The sequence below is a fragment of the Triturus cristatus genome, chromosome 11, assembly GCF_964204655.1.
Source record: "Triturus cristatus chromosome 11, aTriCri1.1, whole genome shotgun sequence".
Lineage (NCBI taxonomy): Eukaryota > Metazoa > Chordata > Amphibia > Caudata > Salamandridae > Triturus > Triturus cristatus.
The window spans coordinates 109821795-109840600 of NC_140594.1; the positions used below are offsets into that span (position 1 = coordinate 109821795).

General features: G+C 44.7%; 1 protein-coding gene across 8 annotated transcripts in view; it reads left to right on the forward strand.

The window, feature by feature from the left end:
• Window positions 1–18474, forward strand: part of CABIN1 (calcineurin binding protein 1) — a 1566474-nt gene extending 1548000 nt beyond the window's left edge. For all 8 annotated transcript variants that reach the window (XM_085634628.1, XM_085634623.1, XM_085634621.1 and 5 more), the window contains 2 exons: window positions 14486–14712; window positions 16810–18474. In XM_085634628.1, coding sequence (XP_085490754.1) covers window positions 14486–14712; window positions 16810–16953 — 371 coding nt within the window. In that variant the 3' untranslated portion in view covers window positions 16954–18474. The remainder of the gene's footprint in view (window positions 1–14485; window positions 14713–16809) is intronic.
• Window positions 18475–18806: the final 332 nt, after the last annotated feature.

Consider the following 18806-nt stretch of genomic DNA (forward strand, 5'->3'; position numbering starts at 1 on the left):
AACTCATATAAGAAATGTTCAAGAAGAAAGGATACTAAAAGGATATTATGTAGATTTGAGGCCTGTACTAGTTCCTTGCTTAGTGACTCTGTAGTTAATGAATGAAGAAATAATTTGCATTGGGAGCCCTAGTGAGTGCAGTGTAGGCGTATGATGAAAAGATGAAATAAGTATAGAATACACTGACGAAGTGTTGTATTTTCTGAGTACAATCTTGTTGTTAGAAATTAGCATTTAAAAATGGAATTGCGAGCTGTACTGCCTGCAGTGTAGACTGCTATTCCATTTTAGTTTTCACTTGAAGATTAATTTGGTCATTGTAGTAAAGCTATAACTGATATAAAAAAAAGTTCTTGAAGCAAGGATACTAAAAGGATAATATGTAGGGTGTAAGACTGTGATACTTACTTGCCTACTGGAGTCTGTAGTTGCATATGGAAATACCCCTCACTGATGAAAGGGAGTGTGGTGGTACGGAGTTGGGGTGACTGCTATTCAGGACTCAGGACACAGTTACACATGTGGGTTCGGCTTGTGTTGAACAGATTTATTGGCACCACGTGTCGCCGCAGTTGCATAAGGAAATATGTCTAACTGATCAAAGAGACTAAGCTGCTGTGGTTGCTGCCACGGACTTGGGGTCACTGCCATTCAGGGCACAATTACACATGTGGGATCGGCTTGTGTTAAAGAGGGTTAGTGGGACTACGCGTCGCTGGCCTTGCATATCTAAGTATGCCTCAGTGATCGAAGGGAGCGTGGTGCTGTGGTCGCTGCCAGGGACTTGGGGTGACTGCCATTCAGGACTCAGTACACAGTTACACATGTGGGATCGACTTGTGTTGAACAGGGTTAGTGGTAGTACTTCTACATTCCTAGTTTGAATTTTATAATGAATACATCGGCAATAAATATAAACATAGTTGGGATTTTCACTAGAAACTACTTTAGATTTTATTTCTTTTTCAAACTTCACAACAGTATTATCTTCCATTTGTTGATCAACACCTAGACATATCCAACTGTAATTTTCTGTACAGTTCTCTTGACTAGCAAAAAAACGTAAGTCTATATCATCACAAATTTGTTTTATAACATTTATATTAAAACTCGATTTCGTGCCGCAGGAAAACCTAGACTTATCCAGATGGTTCCTGTTGACTTTGAATATAAACTTGCAGATGTCTATCGATCCGAACATTGGTAGGAACCAATTTCTCGATGTGAACGTATCTTCAAACTGAAGCTGTACATTTTTTTCCTACGTGTCTTCTCCATTGAAATTTCTTCCCATATTTCTTTCAATTCTGTCTTCTCAGAGTTGGTAGTATATGACGTGACATAGTGAGAAACAGCAATTGAGTTATGTGCATCATATTGTATGTTCATATTTGCATTTCACATCTTCAAAATCTCTGTATTGTAATCATTATTGTACTTCGATGCTTCTGTTCTTTTTAAATTATACGTATTTTTGGGTGATTTTCGGGTGATTTTCGAGTGATGGTATGTCTCATTGCTGACATAAAACTGTTCACTCTTCCTTTGGAAATTACTGGACGTGGAAAGGGAAATCGACAGTTTGTGTAAAATGTATCTTTTGCGTTATGTTTTCGTCTGCAATACTTTCCACATTGATGACTTCCATATGCAAATACGCCACACTAATCGAAGGGAGTCTGGTGCTGTGGTCGCTGGCAAGTTGGGATCACTGCCATTCAGGACTCAGGACACAGTTCCACATGTGGGATCGGCTTGTGTTGAAGATGGTTAGTGGTACCATTTGTCGCCGGTTGCCCACAGTGTAGGGCAGAGGTAGCGGTGAGGTAGGGTCCACAGCCACGTGCATACGTTGGAGACCCAAACAAACCTTGCGTAGTACCGGTTCAGTGGCACCACGTGTTGCCGGTCTTCCATGTGGAAATACCCCTCGGTGTTTGAAGGGAGTCTGGTGCTGTGGTTGCAGCCATTGAGGACTCGGACACAGTTACACATGTGGGATCGGCTTGTGTTGAAGACGGTTAGTGGTACCATTTGTCGCCGGTCGCCCACAGTGTAGGGCAGAGGTAGCGGTGAGCTAGGTTCCACTTCCACGTGCATACGTTGGTGGCCCCACCGGCCTGCGTAGTGCAGATTCAGTGGCACCACGTGTCGCCGGCCTTCCATATGGAAATACCCCTCACTGATCAAAGGGAGTCTGGTGCTGTGGCCGCTAACATTCAGGACTCAGGACACAGTTACACATGTGGGATCGGCTTGTGTTGAACAGGGTTAGTTGGCACCACGTGTCGCCGGTCTTCCACAGTGTAGGCCGGAGGCAGCGGTCAGCAAAGGCCCACAGGCAGGTGACGTTGACTTGAGCTGCACAGATTGGGAACATTTGGTCTTCTTCACCCATTATAGTCTCTTACACAATTTGCGTCGCTACTAATGTTGAATTGTGAAGCATGTAACTCCAGTGTAGGCAGCGGTCAGGATGGGCGCACAGGCACGTGGAGTTGAGTTGAGCTGCACAGTTAGGGGCACCTGGAGTACTCCGCGTGTGCACACCCTGCGATGAGACGTGGTTCTGGCGGGCCGCACTGGGTGCAATGTGCTTTGTCTAAAGAATTCTGCGTTGCTAAGGCCACGTGGCGATGACTTATGGTGCAGTGAGTTAGTAGCACCTGAAGCATACAGCGTGTGCGCACCCTGCGATGATGCGTGGTCTGGGTGGGTCGTACTGGGAGCAACGTGTCTTGCGAACTGGACTGCGATATCTGCAATCGTCCCCACATCTGATTCGTGAGCCGTGCTGTCCGTAGTGTAGATCGAAGACAGTAGTCGGTACAGACATAAGTCTGTGGTGCTGTGCCGCTGGGTTCGCAGGGGCCCTGTGTCGAGGAGGCCCGCGGTTATGGCGGCTGCCACATGCCGGGATGAGGGCTGCCGTTCTGACAGACTTGTTGGTCTTCCCACAAGTGAACCACACCTAGGGCCTGGTCTATTTATTCATACTCCAACGCTGGAGTGGCGTACGTTGGAGCAGCCCACTCCGCTTCCGCTTCCAGGGGGGACAACACAGCTACATGACCGATATCTTCCCCACTGCCTGAGGTAACTTGGTTGCGTCCACTGTGCACTACAGTACAAGTATCAATAGTATATCTCCACATGGAGAGGTTTGTGCTCTGCATAGTGAGGTGTGTGCAGCACATTGGCGTCGCACTTGGCAGTGTGTGCTTTATCAGTGATGGGTGACTTGCCTCCTTCATATATAGTTGGTTGCTCATCTCCCAACATTGAGCTATTGTGTGGCTGAGGGTCATGGTGTTTTGTGTAGGTCCGTTGTTCTGTTTTGTGCTGCCTCTGTGGTAGTAGGGGGGTGGTCCGGGGGGGAGCTTCTGGTGGTGGTGGGGCTGCGTGTTGTGGCGTTGTTGGGTGTCGGAGCTGCATGATCAGTAGCTCTATCACGTGTTGGCCTTTAGATGTGGCTGTGAGTTGGGTCGAAATAACGAGTAGATACTCGACCTCCTTACACCATTTAAAGGTTGATGTTAATTTGTTACTGCTAACTCGGCTTATTGCCTGCTTTTTGGATCGCATTGCAGATTTGGCTGGTCATTAAAAATATGGGGAAATTATGTTTTCGTGGATTTTTTTGCACGGGAACGCCTACTGTGCATTTCATTAGCGTTAGATTTGGCTCTTGTTTATGGCGATTTTGTTGGTGCAAGGTATTGATGGAAGAGTGGTGAGATTTGCAGTTTTCACCAAGTTGAGAATGGGATGATAATTAAAAAACACAGAAAAAAACATAGGTTTAATGAACGTTATAAATAGAAATTAGCATTTAAAAAACCTTTGAAATTCACTGAAAAAATCATAGGTTTCAATCACGTTATAGTTAGAAAATAGCATTTAAAAAACTTTGAAATTCACTGAAAAAACCATAGGTTTCAGGCAAGTTATAGTTAGAAATTAGCATTTAAAAAACCTTAGAAATTCACTGAAAAAACCATAGGTTTCAGGGACGTTATAGTTAGTTGGACATTTGACTCCTATAAAACCAGAGAAATTTGCCTGTTCTAGTTAGTTGAGCTAACTATAACTCGTGCCCCCACAATGCACTGCTGATGACGTCACATATTACATCAATCAAATGTCCAACTAAGTATAACGTCCGTGAAACCTATGGTTTTTTCAGTGAATTTCTAAGGTTTTTTTAAATGCTAATCCCTAACTATAACGTCCCTGAAACCTATGGTTTTTTCAGTGAATATATATATATATATATATACACACACACACACACACACACACACTTAACCAACTGCTGCAGCCTCCAACACATGTACAATGAAACAACATATGCAAAATGAAAGGAAAACAGGCTTGTAAACTGACCTCTGAATGACTACAAATTAGTACGCTGCTCCATTAATTTGACAATAGCTGGAGCAGCTTTTGAGTTTAAACCCCCTGTTCTTTTACTTTAAACAAATTTTCTCTTAATTACTTTTGCCTTCCCTCATCATTGTCTTTAGACCTGAGTGTTTATGACAGAAAATGTGTGGTTTTGATCTCTCTTTTCCACATTTAATAATGTCATACCTTCTCTGTTTGTTAAATGCCTCCACTGCGGCAGGAAGAAGGAAGCTAAATGCCCTCATGCACTTTGTTGTTGCCTTCCAAACTCTCATTCTGTGCAAGAATCTCCTTTTTTCCAGAAAATTGCTAAAATAAAGTCTTCGCCTGAGAGGAAAAAGGGAGGATATACCGAAAAACAAACAGATCAGGGAGGTGTAAGGATGCCAAAGAGGGGCCAGTGAAGGTGTCCCAACAACAGGATTAGGTCTGTCTGTATTTAAGTACAGCTGCAGAGGGAGATTCCAGGGAGTGGAGGAGGGATAGGAAACAGTGCTACCTGGTACAGGCATGGCACGAGGTCAAGGTCACAATGGGTGATGACTTCAAAGACATATTTACTCCCTATATGGTCGTTATCATAAATAGAGATGTTGATCACATCAATGTTGAAGTAGCTGACGATGCTCGATGTTGAGGCATTTGCAGCACTCTATGTGGAAATCAACGATGTAGAAGCCTTGGAGTTAAACGATGAACAATTCATTCAGCCACTGAGACTTAGGCTGCATCTCTGGTTCACCCACGGACTCCCATCTTTGTCATGCCAGTAGATGATCCTCTCAAAATACCACTAACACCTCATCCAATCTCTAAGGTATTTGTTGGGCCCAATAACATAATAAGTGCTCCACTCAAAGCACCATTGCCATCTCCTATGCCTACTGCATTGTCACTAGAAAAAACACATGCACCAATTTATGATATGCAGCAACCACCTCCGAGAAAGAGGGGAAAAACACCATCTCCATCATGGAACTCTGATAACTGGTACCGATTAAGATACCTCTACTTCCTATACACAAAGCTTACCTCTTAGTTCTCTGTCTTGGATTTCCCATATAGACCTTAATACATTTCAGGAGGTATTAATGCTGGGGTGAGCAACATTGAAAATTCCTCTACTGGTTTGCAGCCTTCAGTCTCTGTTACTATGGAGACAATACAACAGAGGCCACAAATCACACCCTGTTTGCCTCTGATAACAGGCTTAGCAAAAATCCTAGATTTTTTTTATTCCGCTCAGTACAAAGGCTGCAACTTCTAGTACCAGAACAAGACCCTCTGTATCTTTAGACAGATCCTAAAACCAGATTGTGATTGTTGCATCAGTGAGAAAAAGACAGGCATCTGCTCCTGAAACCACAATGCCACCTGACAGACCGGAGAAAAAATCTGGATACCTGAAGTTAGAAAAACGATGTGACTGCAGCATTATCTCTGACGACAGTCAGTGCCACTGTTCTTTTTCACTTTTATAACGGGTACCTGTGGGAAAAAATGCACATGTTTGCAGAGGAACCGCCAAAAGGTACACACAAAGACTGTGGAGGTGGTTAGAGAAGATCTTATGCTTTCCAATCAGGTGTTAAGCGTCTCCCTATACCAAGTAGACTTGGCTGTATCCGGTTATTGCAATAGGTTTGTTTTGCTCAGAACATTGTGGTTGAGACCTTTGATACACTATGTGCAGGCGAAAATTCAAAATCTTCTTTTTAGTGGTTCGCCACTCTTTGGACGACGAGATGCAGAAATATGGTCTGAGGGAGAATTTTTCAAAGGTGTCAGGGCTGGAGGCCTAGTAAAAGTGGTTTTGCAATCATTACCAGCCTCAGAGGGCTCAAGCCCCTTCTTGACAGCTTTGATATCTGCAAAGGCAACAGTACCAATCACGCCATTCTCCTAAAAGGCGCAGGGTCTGGCAACTCCACCTAGACTTGGGACGTAAGACCAGTTGCAACTCACTACAGTGACTTCCCCATTTCCCCCTCTCTGTGCACCATTCGGGTGGGGAGGAAGTATTACAAAAAGTATTACAAATCGTCCTGCCGAATGGCAAAATATAAGACAGTTTATTGGCAAATACTCTGCAAAATGGTTAAGCTCTAAGTTTGAAGGAACCCCCTCCGTCATTTCCACAGAAAACTCTGAATTTTCAACACCACCTACTAAGGAAAGAGACTCGAGACCTTCCTTTTGACTTCGACCGGTCACGGAGCCTTCTCGTGTTTGGCAACGTAGATTTTGGCTTTGCGTTCCCATGTGGCCTTAAAAAACGTCTAGACATATCTCTTAGAGTTGTAGTTTGACCTCAGGCATCACAAACAGACTTTGTGAGGGCCCATCACAAATGACTGTTTGCTGCAGGGTTTAAACCCTGTGGTTTTAGCGGGTGACATTTCCCTTGCACGCTGGATAAAATTTCAGAGAAAACTCTGGTGAAAGACCAGGAAAGAATTCTGGATCCACGTCTGAAGGCACAGGTAAAAACTAACTGATGTCAATGTGCATAAGTGATGCTTATATGTGGCTCCGTTCATCGCTTCCGGAGCAAAACCACATTGGCACAGAGCCGCACAATGCCATTCAGCATCGCAACGGGCAAACTCAATAATTTCTAGATCCAGTCTGACTCCTGGGGCTTATTCATAAAGTGCGGAATCTGCCTTTAGATGGAGTATCTATGAGAAATATTGTTACCGAAAGTTAGTACCTTGTTCGCCCAGGCATAACAACAGGAGCAGCTATGAAGAATCCTTTATTGATTACATCCAAAAGAAGCAAGTACTCGGGTGTTTCAGTGGAGGACATATTCAGGCTTGCATATTTTTATATTGGTTGAAAGTTTTGTGATTTTGTGGTTACCCTGGTCAAATCCATACATATGACTGTACGGTTCCACAACTGCTTAACGAGTATTGGGTCCACATGACTGCCATAGCACTCAGTTTTAGAAAGGCAGAAACTGGAATAACTATGGTTATCATTTGTAAGAGAGATAGAGACCTGGATTCAAGGTTGGCATCCAGTCAGCATGCCAGCTGGTGGCTAGATCATTGTCAAGCTGCTGACTGTCTGCATCAGTTTGTTTCCTTTTCCTTGAGCTAACATGCAGAGCGCCCCAGGGAAAGGCAGCCAATCTGAGGTGATGAGCAACCACTGCCTAAGCTGCCCACACATGCACTGCCCCTCAGTAAATGAGTCCTGGAGACAAAGTACATTTTTAAAAGCACTACGCCACAGTCTTATTGCAAACAAAGATTCTGTTCTGATTTCATCCCAGTGTAGATATGGACTCTCCCAAGAGAGTTGGGTGTTACAATCTACACCTCTGGCTTCCAGCCCTGTGTACAAATTATTAGTTTCTGATAGAGATTTTGACCACAGAGTCATCACGTTTTGAATACTTCCCTTGGCGTCAGACTGGATCAGAGAAATCTTTAGTAGTACCCCTGTGCAGGAGAGGATCTGTGTCGATGTCACTCAGTGACGTGTGCAGGCCTATATAGGCGCCATCCATACATGCTAACATCAGTTCCTTTTTTTTCCATGTCAACAGACATGGATCAGGGGCTAGCCCTTGTCTCATTGGGACACTTCTACTACAAAATTTCTACTAAAAAACAGTGTGCAAGGGAAATATGTTGCTCTGAAACGACAGGGTTTAAACCCTGTGGGGAATTTCACAAACAAATGTCTGTGCTTTGCCTTGGTTCAGAACACAATACAAAAGCCTGCAGTGATTGTGCATTGATGCACCCCAAGGCTATTGAAGACTAAGAAGTAAAGCTCTTTTGGTGAAGCACCACAAAACCCAGAGCTGGGATCAGTCAAGGTCTAAAGGTAGGTCCTGGTCCCGGTCCTACTCAGTAGGTGGCTCCCGTGACGGGTCTTCTTAACAATATAAGTCCTCGGGCAAATCAAAGAAGCAGCACAAGAAGTTCAAGCAGATCTCGGTCCTGTCCCGTCACTTACGACTCCTAAGTAGGCGCGAATGCGTCATCATGGCTCCAGCTTGCGCTTCTGAAGCCGCTCTGTTTTGGAGTCGATTCTGACCCTTGTTCTGTGGCAGCTGGAATTTCTCGGGCTGTCTTCAAGGCCACAGCAGGTGGAGAACTTCTGCGAAGCCATGCTAAGGCTTTTTGATGTTAGCAGGTCCCTCTTGTGTGCCTGAGGACCACAAGAAGCAGAGAGTTCACCCTACTGAGCTTCCGCTGGCAGTTCCATCTTCAGTGCCAGTTGGGCCCTCTGCATCTGCTCAGAGCCCCTGACTGACTTCAGTCCCAGTTCCATCTTCGGTGCCACTTGGGCCCTTTGGATCTGCTCAGGGCTCTGGACTGACTTCACTGCCAGCTCACTCGCCGGCACCACAACCCACACTGGGATGCAATCCGCCAGCGCCATAGACGCCAGACAGTAATGGTCAATCCATAGTGCTGTCTGGCACCAAGATAGTTGCACACTGACCCCAACAGAGGACGTGCTCTTTATCTGAACCCCAACCTCTTTACCACCCTTTGAATTCTGACACAATGCCTCTACCTTCTGGAAGAGCTCATGTCCTTCATGAGTTATTCGTCACAGATTCCCATAATGGGTGCTCGAAACTGAGGATGAGACTTCCAATCTTACCTAGAGGACAATTGGTACAAGGACCTTCAAGATGCCAGTGGTCTGGATACCGCCCCAAAACTAGACTAGTTTCCCCCCCACAGGGCCTGCCACAGAAGACAGCGCCTCCTTTGCTATGGTTAGGCGCAGGGAGGTGGAGGTTCTTGGTCTTCAACTTCCCACTCAAGAAGTTAAAACCAGTGTTCTGATAGAGATGTTACATCCTGGCCAGTCAAGTTCTGAGCTCTTGCTCCCATTCTTTAATAAGGCTCTTACTGATACACTCTTAGGTACCTGGGCCAAACCCTGCTCAGACCAAATAGTGCATCGTCAAATTTCCAGACACCATCGCTCTGCACCGGGCAACCCAGCTTTTCTCACCTAGCACCCCACTCCTGAGAGCCCTGTGATGAAGGCTTTGGCCATCAGAGTAAACCCAGACTAATTTCCCAGTACTCCCTCTGACAGGGATTGGAGAGGATAGAGACTTTTGATAAGCAGGTTTTGTCCTTTACAAGTTTGGCCTTTCGTTCAATGAATGTGTAGTAATCAGGAAACATAAATCCAAGTTAAGTTGATGAACTTTATTGAAGATCTGATAAAGCTGCAACAACCTCCAGCATACAGACTAATACTGGTCCCATTTAGAACTCCCAGTCATGATGCATTCTTTTACATCATACTTGCATCATGACATTCTAGACATTGCCACATATCTCCCCCCTTACATAACACAAAAACATAACAAAGAACAAAATATATAAGTATAAACTGTAAGCTATAGGTATTTTTACTACATCTATTAACGTCATGTTTAATACAACCAAACATGAATTTCTACAATGGTACACAATATACATAAGTTCTCCATCTATTCATAAATGGGAAACCTTACATAAATTTCCAAAACTCCAGGTTCTTCCATCATCCAATTTGGCCACTGAACCCTTGACAGATATTATTTTATGAGGCTGGGAAAACTTGCTCTCACCCTTCTTCACAAATCCAAATTTCTTTACCACAACCCAATCATCTTCCATAAACACTTGTTCTTTAACGCCTTTCCTGTTGTCAAAAGCAAACTTATTACGTTCTTGACACTCAGCAGCTCTAAGCCTCATATTATCTCTGTCCACCCAAACCTGGTTCGTTTCTTTTAACCACATAGGAGATTCTTTGGTTCCTGGCTCTCTCCCCTTTAAAGCAACAAAAGGAGAAATACCCGTCACTGAATGTGGTGTAATTCTATGTCCCCACATCATCCTCCGTAATTCATCTTTCCACACTAGGCCATTTGATAATGAAAGTTGAATGCACTCCATAATAATACGATTTACTCTCTCCACAAGACCATTTGCTTGCGGTCGGAATAAAGCTATCTTCTCGTGAGAAATTCCGAAACTTTCCAAAAAACTGCCCATTTCAGAAGAAGTTAGTTGAACACCATTGTCCGTCACTAGTACCTTTGGTACCCCTTCTTCCACAAACACCTCCTTAAGGAACTTTATTACATTAGCAGTTGTTACCTGACCCATAGACTTACATGTAAACCATTTGCTATGATAGTCCACTAGTACTAATAAAAATCGGCTACATGAACCTAACTTTTCAATTGGACCTAGCACATCAAGTGCCAATCTCTCCCACGGTCTCCTAGGCAATTCAACACATTTCAAAGGAGGTTCTCTCGTAACTTTCACCTTATCGCTATTACCACATGCATAACAGTCCTTCACCAAATCCTCAACATCCCTATCCATTCCGGGCCACCAGAAGGATTCTCTCAATCTTCTCTTCGTCAAACTCCTCCCTAAATGTCCTTCATGCACAATCTTCAATAACCTTTCCCTCAACTGCACCGGAGGAATTATCCTGTTCCTTCTCAACACTTTATATCCCTGTACACTGAGCTCATCTTTTACAGATAAATAGTTCTTATGTGATTCCACTTCACTAGAACATGCCCAGCAATTCACAATGAGCTCTTTCAATTTCTTATATTCCTCATCTGTTCTCATAACTTTCATCCATTCCTCTTGAGTAATAGCAAATTCATTATCAATATTTACTACTAAATCCTCCAAAATTTCCACACAAGAATTGTCCTCAATTGGCATCCTAGAAAGGCAATCTGCAATCACATTCTTCTTCCCACGCACGTACTCAACTACAAAATTGTAATCCAACACGGACAGTAGCCACCTGGAGATACGAGGGGTCACACTCCCATCTAATCCACGTCCCCCTTTGAATATATGGACCAAAGGTTTATGATCAGTCTTGACTACAAAAGGAATCCCCCATAGATAGTACCTAAAATGCGTTATTCCCCAACAACACGCTAGGGCTTCTTTCTCTATCGTAGAATATGATTTCTCAGCCCCCTGCAATCTCCGCGAGGCAAATCCAATTATTGTCTCTTCACCTTCATAGACTTGCAATAAGACTCCTCCTAAACCAACATTGCTAGCATCCGTGATCAGTATGGATTTCCTTTTGCTGTCAAAATGACCCAACGACGGAGCACTAGACAGACATATTTTCACCTTATTGAATGCCTCATCACATTCAGAATTCCACTCAAATACAGCCCCTTTCTTCAATAGAATTCTCATTGGTTCAACTAAGTCTGCAAACCTAGGAACAAATTTGGAACAGTACTCTGCCAAACCCAAAAAGGACTTCAATTGTTCCTTATTGGTTGGACAAGGTGCATCCTTCACTGCTTTCTCTATGCTACTTTTCGGTTTAATTCCTTTTCCTGACACTCGATGACCCAAATAATTGACTTCACTCAGCCTTAACTGACATTTCTCTTTCTTTATGGTCAACCCACAATTACCAATTCTTCTCAAAACTTCTTCCATCAATTTATCATGCTCATCCAAAGATCTTCCAACAATCATTATGTCATCTTGAAAACATAGTACCCTATCCCATCCTCGTCGCCAGAATTTGTAGTAATCAGGAAACATAAATCCAAGTTAAGTTGATGAACTTTATTGAAGATCTGATAAAGCTGCAACAACCTCCAGCATACAGACTAATACTGGTCCCATTTAGAACTCCCAGTCATGATGCATTCTTTTACATCATACTTGCATCATGACATTCTAGACATTGCCACATAATGCCAGCTGCCTCTTAAGCAGCTACTGTCATGCCTTGTGGTACGCCGTGACCCAAGTATTGTCCATGCTCTCGGAAGAAGTTTGAGACCTTGAAAGATAGTTGTGATGCTGCCAAGTTCACCATCTGATGCAGACTGGACAGCACTGCCTCCCTCTACAGGGCTATTGGTACCTATTCGCAGGCACACCTGTATGCGGTCCATTGGCTTTCTGAGATTCGTTTAGGCCTGTTCTATGGGCATGGAGTTTAATGTTTCCTCATTTTTGGGGGGATAAAGCGACTCAGCCCTGGAGCGCTTCAAAGAAGGCAGGGCCACAGCGTGCTTCCTGGGCCTTTCTGCTCCCCCAATGCAAGATGCACCAGCAGTTCCACCCTCCGTGGCTTTGGTAAGTACTTTCAATATCACCAATAGCCCCAGCAGCTGTAACAGTCACCACAGCCTTTTTGTGGCTGTGGTACCCACAGGATATGGCAACAGGGACAGGAGGCAAACCAGTCTTCTGCCTCCCTGCCCTACCAGCTGCTGGACCCCCTAAGCTTCTTTATTGTGGCACTTTCTACCAGATTGTCAGGTGATAACTTTGGACAAGTGGTTCTTGCAAATGTTTAGTGGGTTTAATCATTCTCATTTCTCACCACACCTTCCGTCATCCCCGGACCGGCTGATGGATGACCAACCATCACTCTAGCAGCAGGAAAGGCAGGCTCTTTGGCTAAAGGATCATAGAGAGGGTGGCGGCACCAGACGTTTGTTGTAGTTGGTATTCCGACTACTTCTTGGGGATCCCAGTCCTAGTTTAGACCTTTGTCCTCTCAAATGAGAAATTCAAGATACTCACCCTGGCCCACGTTTTGGCTGCCCTCAACCCTGGAGACTGGATGGTAGCACTGGACCTGCTGATAGCTTATTTCCTCATTGCCGTCCAGCAGGCCCACAGGCATTACCTGCAGTTCTCAGTATGCCATGAGCATTTTAAGTTTGCTCTCCTCCCTATTGGTCTTAGCAGCGCCCCTCAGCTGTTCAAGAAAGGGATTGTGGTGATAGCAGCACATCTTCAGAGGTCGGGAGTTACAGTTTTCCCCTACCTTGACAACTGGTTGGGTTTGCCCCAGGCAATCATCAGTCACCTCCAGACTATGGTGAAACTCCTGACATCGTTGGGTTCACATGAAATGTGCGAAGGTCACACCTGACTCCTTCACAAATGCTCCCCTTCATCTGAGCTTTTCTGGCAGTGCAGTTTTGTGCATATCCCCCAGAGAGGAGAGTCCAAGGCATTCGGGCCATGATCCTGATGTTTCAGCCTCCATCCTAGATCTCATGGAAGATGATTCCTAGCCTGCTGGAACTAAAGGCCTCCTGCATTCTGCTGGTCAAGCAAGCCAGATGGTTAGATCAAGTCTCTACTAGAAAGAGCATTACCAAGGTAAGTATCTTGTTCATTTGGGTTTGTTGTCTTAGGGCATTGCAGTGATGTATCTATACACCATAGTTTTCTGCCCAGGTTCTAAAATTCATTCACCTCAGTGTTACAGTAGATTACTTTCTTCTGTCAGGGACCTTTCGTTTGGTTATTTTCCTGGGGTTTAGCGTCCAATTTGATTCAATAGATTATCATTGTTGAGCAGTGTCCCAGCGTGTCCATGTAGTTGTTGGCTAGGATGTACTACTGACTATAAAACAGTATCCTACAGTTTTCTGTTCTCTATTCGCTGACATGCCAGAGTCTCCCAACGCCTGGCAATGTGCTTATATCACATGCTCAAACATTATCTGTTCCACCTGATAGCAGAGGACCAAGGTATGTGCAGGCTGGAAAGGTGGTATAGGTAATGCACACTTACAATTAAGAGATGTAGAGAAGTCGTTGTAAGTTTCCAGATGGAAGCACTTAACATTATACAGGTTGAACATGTCAGTATTATGGAATCCATTGCAAGCCAGCAGTTTGAAAGAGCTGCACCTTGTCAGGTGTGTTTTGTGGACTTATAAGGACACTGATGGCTCCAAGGTAGGTTGTGAACATATAGGATATTACAGTCACAGTAAAGGAATGGGAAAGTTAGAGAGCAGAGGAAGGAGCATAGAAAGCATAGTGGATGTTGTTATATCCCATTCAAGTGGAAAGAAGAAACCTCTCTTTGACCTTCTGGAGCAACCAAAGGATCTTTAGGTGCATAAGACTTGTCAAAGGGCTAATGTACACCTCATGGCCTAGCTAGTCTCATGTCTCTGCATATGGAGACCCTACCCTCTGCACAGCGGTTTTAAGCAAGTTTTCATAAGAAATGCTAAATTCTCTGGTCTCGTCTAAGCTTCTCCTTCTCATCTTAGCCTCCAGTTCCAAAGCCGAAATGGACAGCAGTACACAGCCTGCCAGTACCCAGCAGAGCAAAGCAGACAACCCCCGTACCAAGACCCGCATCCCACCAAACATGCCAAAGCTCTTCATCCCCTCGGCTGTCACCAAATTCCCACCAGAGATTACGGTCACACCTCCAACACCCACTCTGCTGTCACCCAAGGGAAGCATTTCTGAAGAAACCAAGCAGAAATTGAAGGTAAGGAACTAGAAGCAGGTACCCACAGTGTAATTAACAAAGAATAGCATGTATATGCTGGAAAATCTGCATGCTGATAGGTAGAATTGATCCCAACCAGTGAACCTCTTCAGAAAACAGCAGCATGGGATGTAAATTAATTTTACTACAAGAAGGTAAATGAAGGAGGGAAAGTAGGGTGTGACCAAAGGCCTGGACGAAGGGTCTTTTCTGAAGGGCTGACACCAGGGGCTTTCACTGAAGGGTTGACCAGAGGGGTTGTTATCAAAGGATTGACTGCAGAGATTATTACTAAAGGGATGACTGCAGGGTTTATTAACAAAGGGTTTACTGCAGGGATTGCTACCAAAGGACAGGCTGCAGAGATTGTTAGCAAAGAGCTGACTGCAGGTGTTATTAACAAATGGCTGACAGCAAGGATTCTTACTTAGGGCTGATCATAGGTGTGGTTACCAAAGGTCTGACCGCAGAGATTGTTAACAAAGGACTGACCGCAGCAGTTGTTAACAAAGGGCTGACTGCACAGGTTGTTACCAAAGGTCTGACTTGCAGGGATTGTTTAAAAGGGACTGACCGTGGCGGTTGTTACCAAATGGCTGACTTGCAGGGATTGTTAACAAAGGGATGACCGCACAGGTTGTTACCAAAGGTCTGACTTGCAGGGATTGTTTAAAAAGGACTGACCGTGGCGGTTGTCACCAAATGTCTGACTTGCAGGGATTGTTGAGAAAGGGCTGACCGCGGGGGATTGTTAGCAAAGAGCTCACTGCAGGGGTTATTTACAAATGGCTGACCGCAAGGGTTCATACTAAATGACTTACCACAGGAGTTGCTACCAAGGGTCTGACTGCAGAGATTGTTAACAAAGGAATGACCGCAGGGGTTGCTTACAAAGGAATGACCGCAGCAGTTGTTACCAAACGTCGGACTTGCAGGGATTGTTAATAAAAGAATGACCACAGGGGGTTTTAACAAAGATCTGACTGTAGGGATTGTTGACAAAGGGCTGACCGCAGAGGTTGTTACCAAAGGTATGACGGCAGTGGTTGTTAGTGAACACCTAACTGCAGGGATTTTTTACAAAGGGCTGGCTGCAGGGGTTGTAAACAAAGGGCTGACTGCACAGATTAACATTTAGGATCCTTTATTGAGGGATTGGAAAGATCGATTGAGTGACTGACAGCGATTCTAACATGTAAGATCTCTTGGTATGGGTACTGAAGGGCTTTAGTGCTAGTGTGTCACCAAAACACTTAGTTCTGAGGTGCTCATAAAATGGCTGTGACTGAATGAATGACTGCAGGGCATTTTATTGACTGCATGGGATGCTACTAAAGGCTTGAGAACAGGTGTTATTATTGGAGTGTAGAAGGTGTTGCTGAAGTGCCAGGTGCAGGGGCTGTTAATGAATTGCTGGGTGCAGGATGTTTTGTTGCATGATGGGTGCAGGGTATGTTGGTGAAGAGCTGGGGCGCAGGTGTTTTGCTGAAGTGCTGGGTGCAGGGTCTGTTACTGAAGTGCTATGGGTGTTGCTGAAGTGCTGGGTGCAGGGGGTCTTGCTGCTATGCTGGGTGCAAGGTGTGTTGCTGAAGTGCTAATGGTGTTTCTGAAATGCTGGGTGCAGGGGGTGTTGCTGAAGTGCAGGGGGTGTTGCTGAAGTGCAGGGGGTCTTGCTGTTCTGAGTGCTGGGGGTGTTTCTGAAGTGCTGGGTGCAGGGGGTGTTGCTGAAGTGTTATGTGTTGCTGAAGGGCCGAGTGCTGGGTATATTGCTGAAAAGCTGGGGTGCAGGTGTGTTGCTGATGTGCTGGGTGCAGGGATCTTGCTGAAGAGCTGGGGGGTGTTGCTGAGTGCAGGGGGTTTTGCTGCTGTGTAGGGGGTTTTGCTGCTGTGTAGGGGCTGTTTTTGAAGTGCTGGGTGCAGGGGGTGTTGCTGAAGTGCTGGTTGTAGGGGATGTTGCTGAAGTGCTGAGTGTCAGGGCTGTTTCTGAAAGGCTGACTGCAGAGGGTGTTACTGAAACCCTGCCAGCAGATGGTAAGTGTTTGTCTTTATAACTCATTGTTGGGAATCAGTGTAACTTGTTCTCTTTTCTCTCTGCAGTCTGTGATTCTGTCTTCACAGTCGGCAGCGAATGTGAAGAAGGAAAGTCTCTGTCAGCCCGCGCTGGAGATCCTTGAGACCTCAAGCCAGGAGTCGTCACTGGAGAGCGATACCGATGAGGAGGACGACTACATGGACATTTGAAACCAACTCTTGGGGGAGTCTTCGTCCCTACTGCTCACCATAGAACCTTCTTCATCACTGCCAATCCTCATCAGCTATGGCAGCATCCGCCCCTCCTCCGGCACAGTGTGTCCTCCATCTCCTGTCGTTTTCTCTGTTTGACTGCCTGCAGTATTGCCTTTATCGCATAGACACTGCCTCCTGGTGTGCCTGTGATGAAGATGGATTTGTACCAATGGCAGAGCCCGCTGACCATTGCTCTGTCTGTAATTCTGAACTGTCTGTGGTCCACACAATGACCTCATAGAACACAAGTGGCTGTGCCACCTTACTTTTTATTTCTATTGTTTGCATGATCCAGCTTTCAGTGTAGCCAACACGTGGGTTAGGCACCCAACCTCACCTTCTTCACTGTCCACTTCTCTTATGTGTTTCAGCCTTTCATCAGTGCCGTGCAGTCTCTGTGCATTGCTCTTGCACCTGTTGTCGCTGTACCCGGATTTGTTTTTCTGTTGTTGCTCATAGAGGGAGGAGAGTCAGGAGGACGTGTTGGACTAGATGCTTGGAATGGGGAACCTCTGCCAGTGTCTGGTGATTATGCTTGATGGTGGGTCTAGTATGCTGTCTTACAGCCATATTTTCAGCTCACCGCGAGGCCTCTGATGTTGAATATGGCCCTTAACACCCCTGTGAATGCTGTAAAGCAACTAGACACTGGCATGGTGTTAAATTTCTCTGCTGATTCAAAGTGCAATACAGATATTACATTTGATTGGCTGTAGTTTCTGTCTATAACTACAGAGCTGGTTGAATCTGAGGCCTTGCTTTATTGATTGCAGTCTGTTTCTCAGATGTTGTGAGTTGGGGGGGTCTAAGAGATATTTCAGTACAGGTTGAAGATTTGAGGTCACACAATGAGCTGTTCACTTTGAGAGTGCACTTTCTGCATGATGTCTTGTAACAGAGGGTCCAAGTGCATCTTCTCTGTTCTTGTCCATGCTAAATTATGGATTATGGATGCCTTTATATGGCTGGATGAGGTAGACTACCACTAGGTTGGCTTAAAGGCAGGTTCCCGTTTGCAACTTTCTCCCACTGCAGAGAGGAGTACATGCCAGTAGCTCTTATGGACTTAACACAAAAGAAAAGGCAGCTTTTTATTTAGGGGTTTGACCTACCAGCAACAGATTATGACTCCCACTTCCAAATGAAGGTATTTTAGTCTTTGAGGTGGCGCCTTGCTTTACGTTTGGTTTGGTCAATGAAACTCCGAGCAGTTAGATTTTGGGTCAGTTTTCTTGCAGACCCGAGAGTTTATCAAGAGCTTATTTATATGAAATGTAACGGAAGTGAGCGGAATCTGCCTGTTCAGTTTTTTTACCAAATGTTTACTTTGTAAAATATTGTATGCAAATATTTCAAGATAAAAAAAGAAAACTAAAAAAGGTGTGTGTGGGAGTCCAGCTGCAGGAGCTGCAATGGAAAAGTCCCACAGCTTCATAGCAAAAGCTTATTTTCTAATAAAGTGGAAACAGACTTGAACTCTCTTTGTGTAGAATAAGATTTTTCTTTCCTTTGAGGCTGCTCTGATATAGGATAGGCTGGGTGTGCCGGTTACCGGTAAAGAAGAGACCCACTATTAAAAACTACAATTACCAGTGTGAAATGTAACATTTTATGTAAAGGAGCAAATGCTTATGTTTATAGAATGTGGATTTATGTTTGTTTAGCATAAGTCACATTTCAGAAATGGCTATGTTACTTAGCATGATTGACATTACTGCTATCCCTCTATTACATTAAAGTCTAGGCTTTCCTGGAAGTTTGATAGCAAGCACATACACAAATATCCTACTCACTCCAGATTGCTTTGA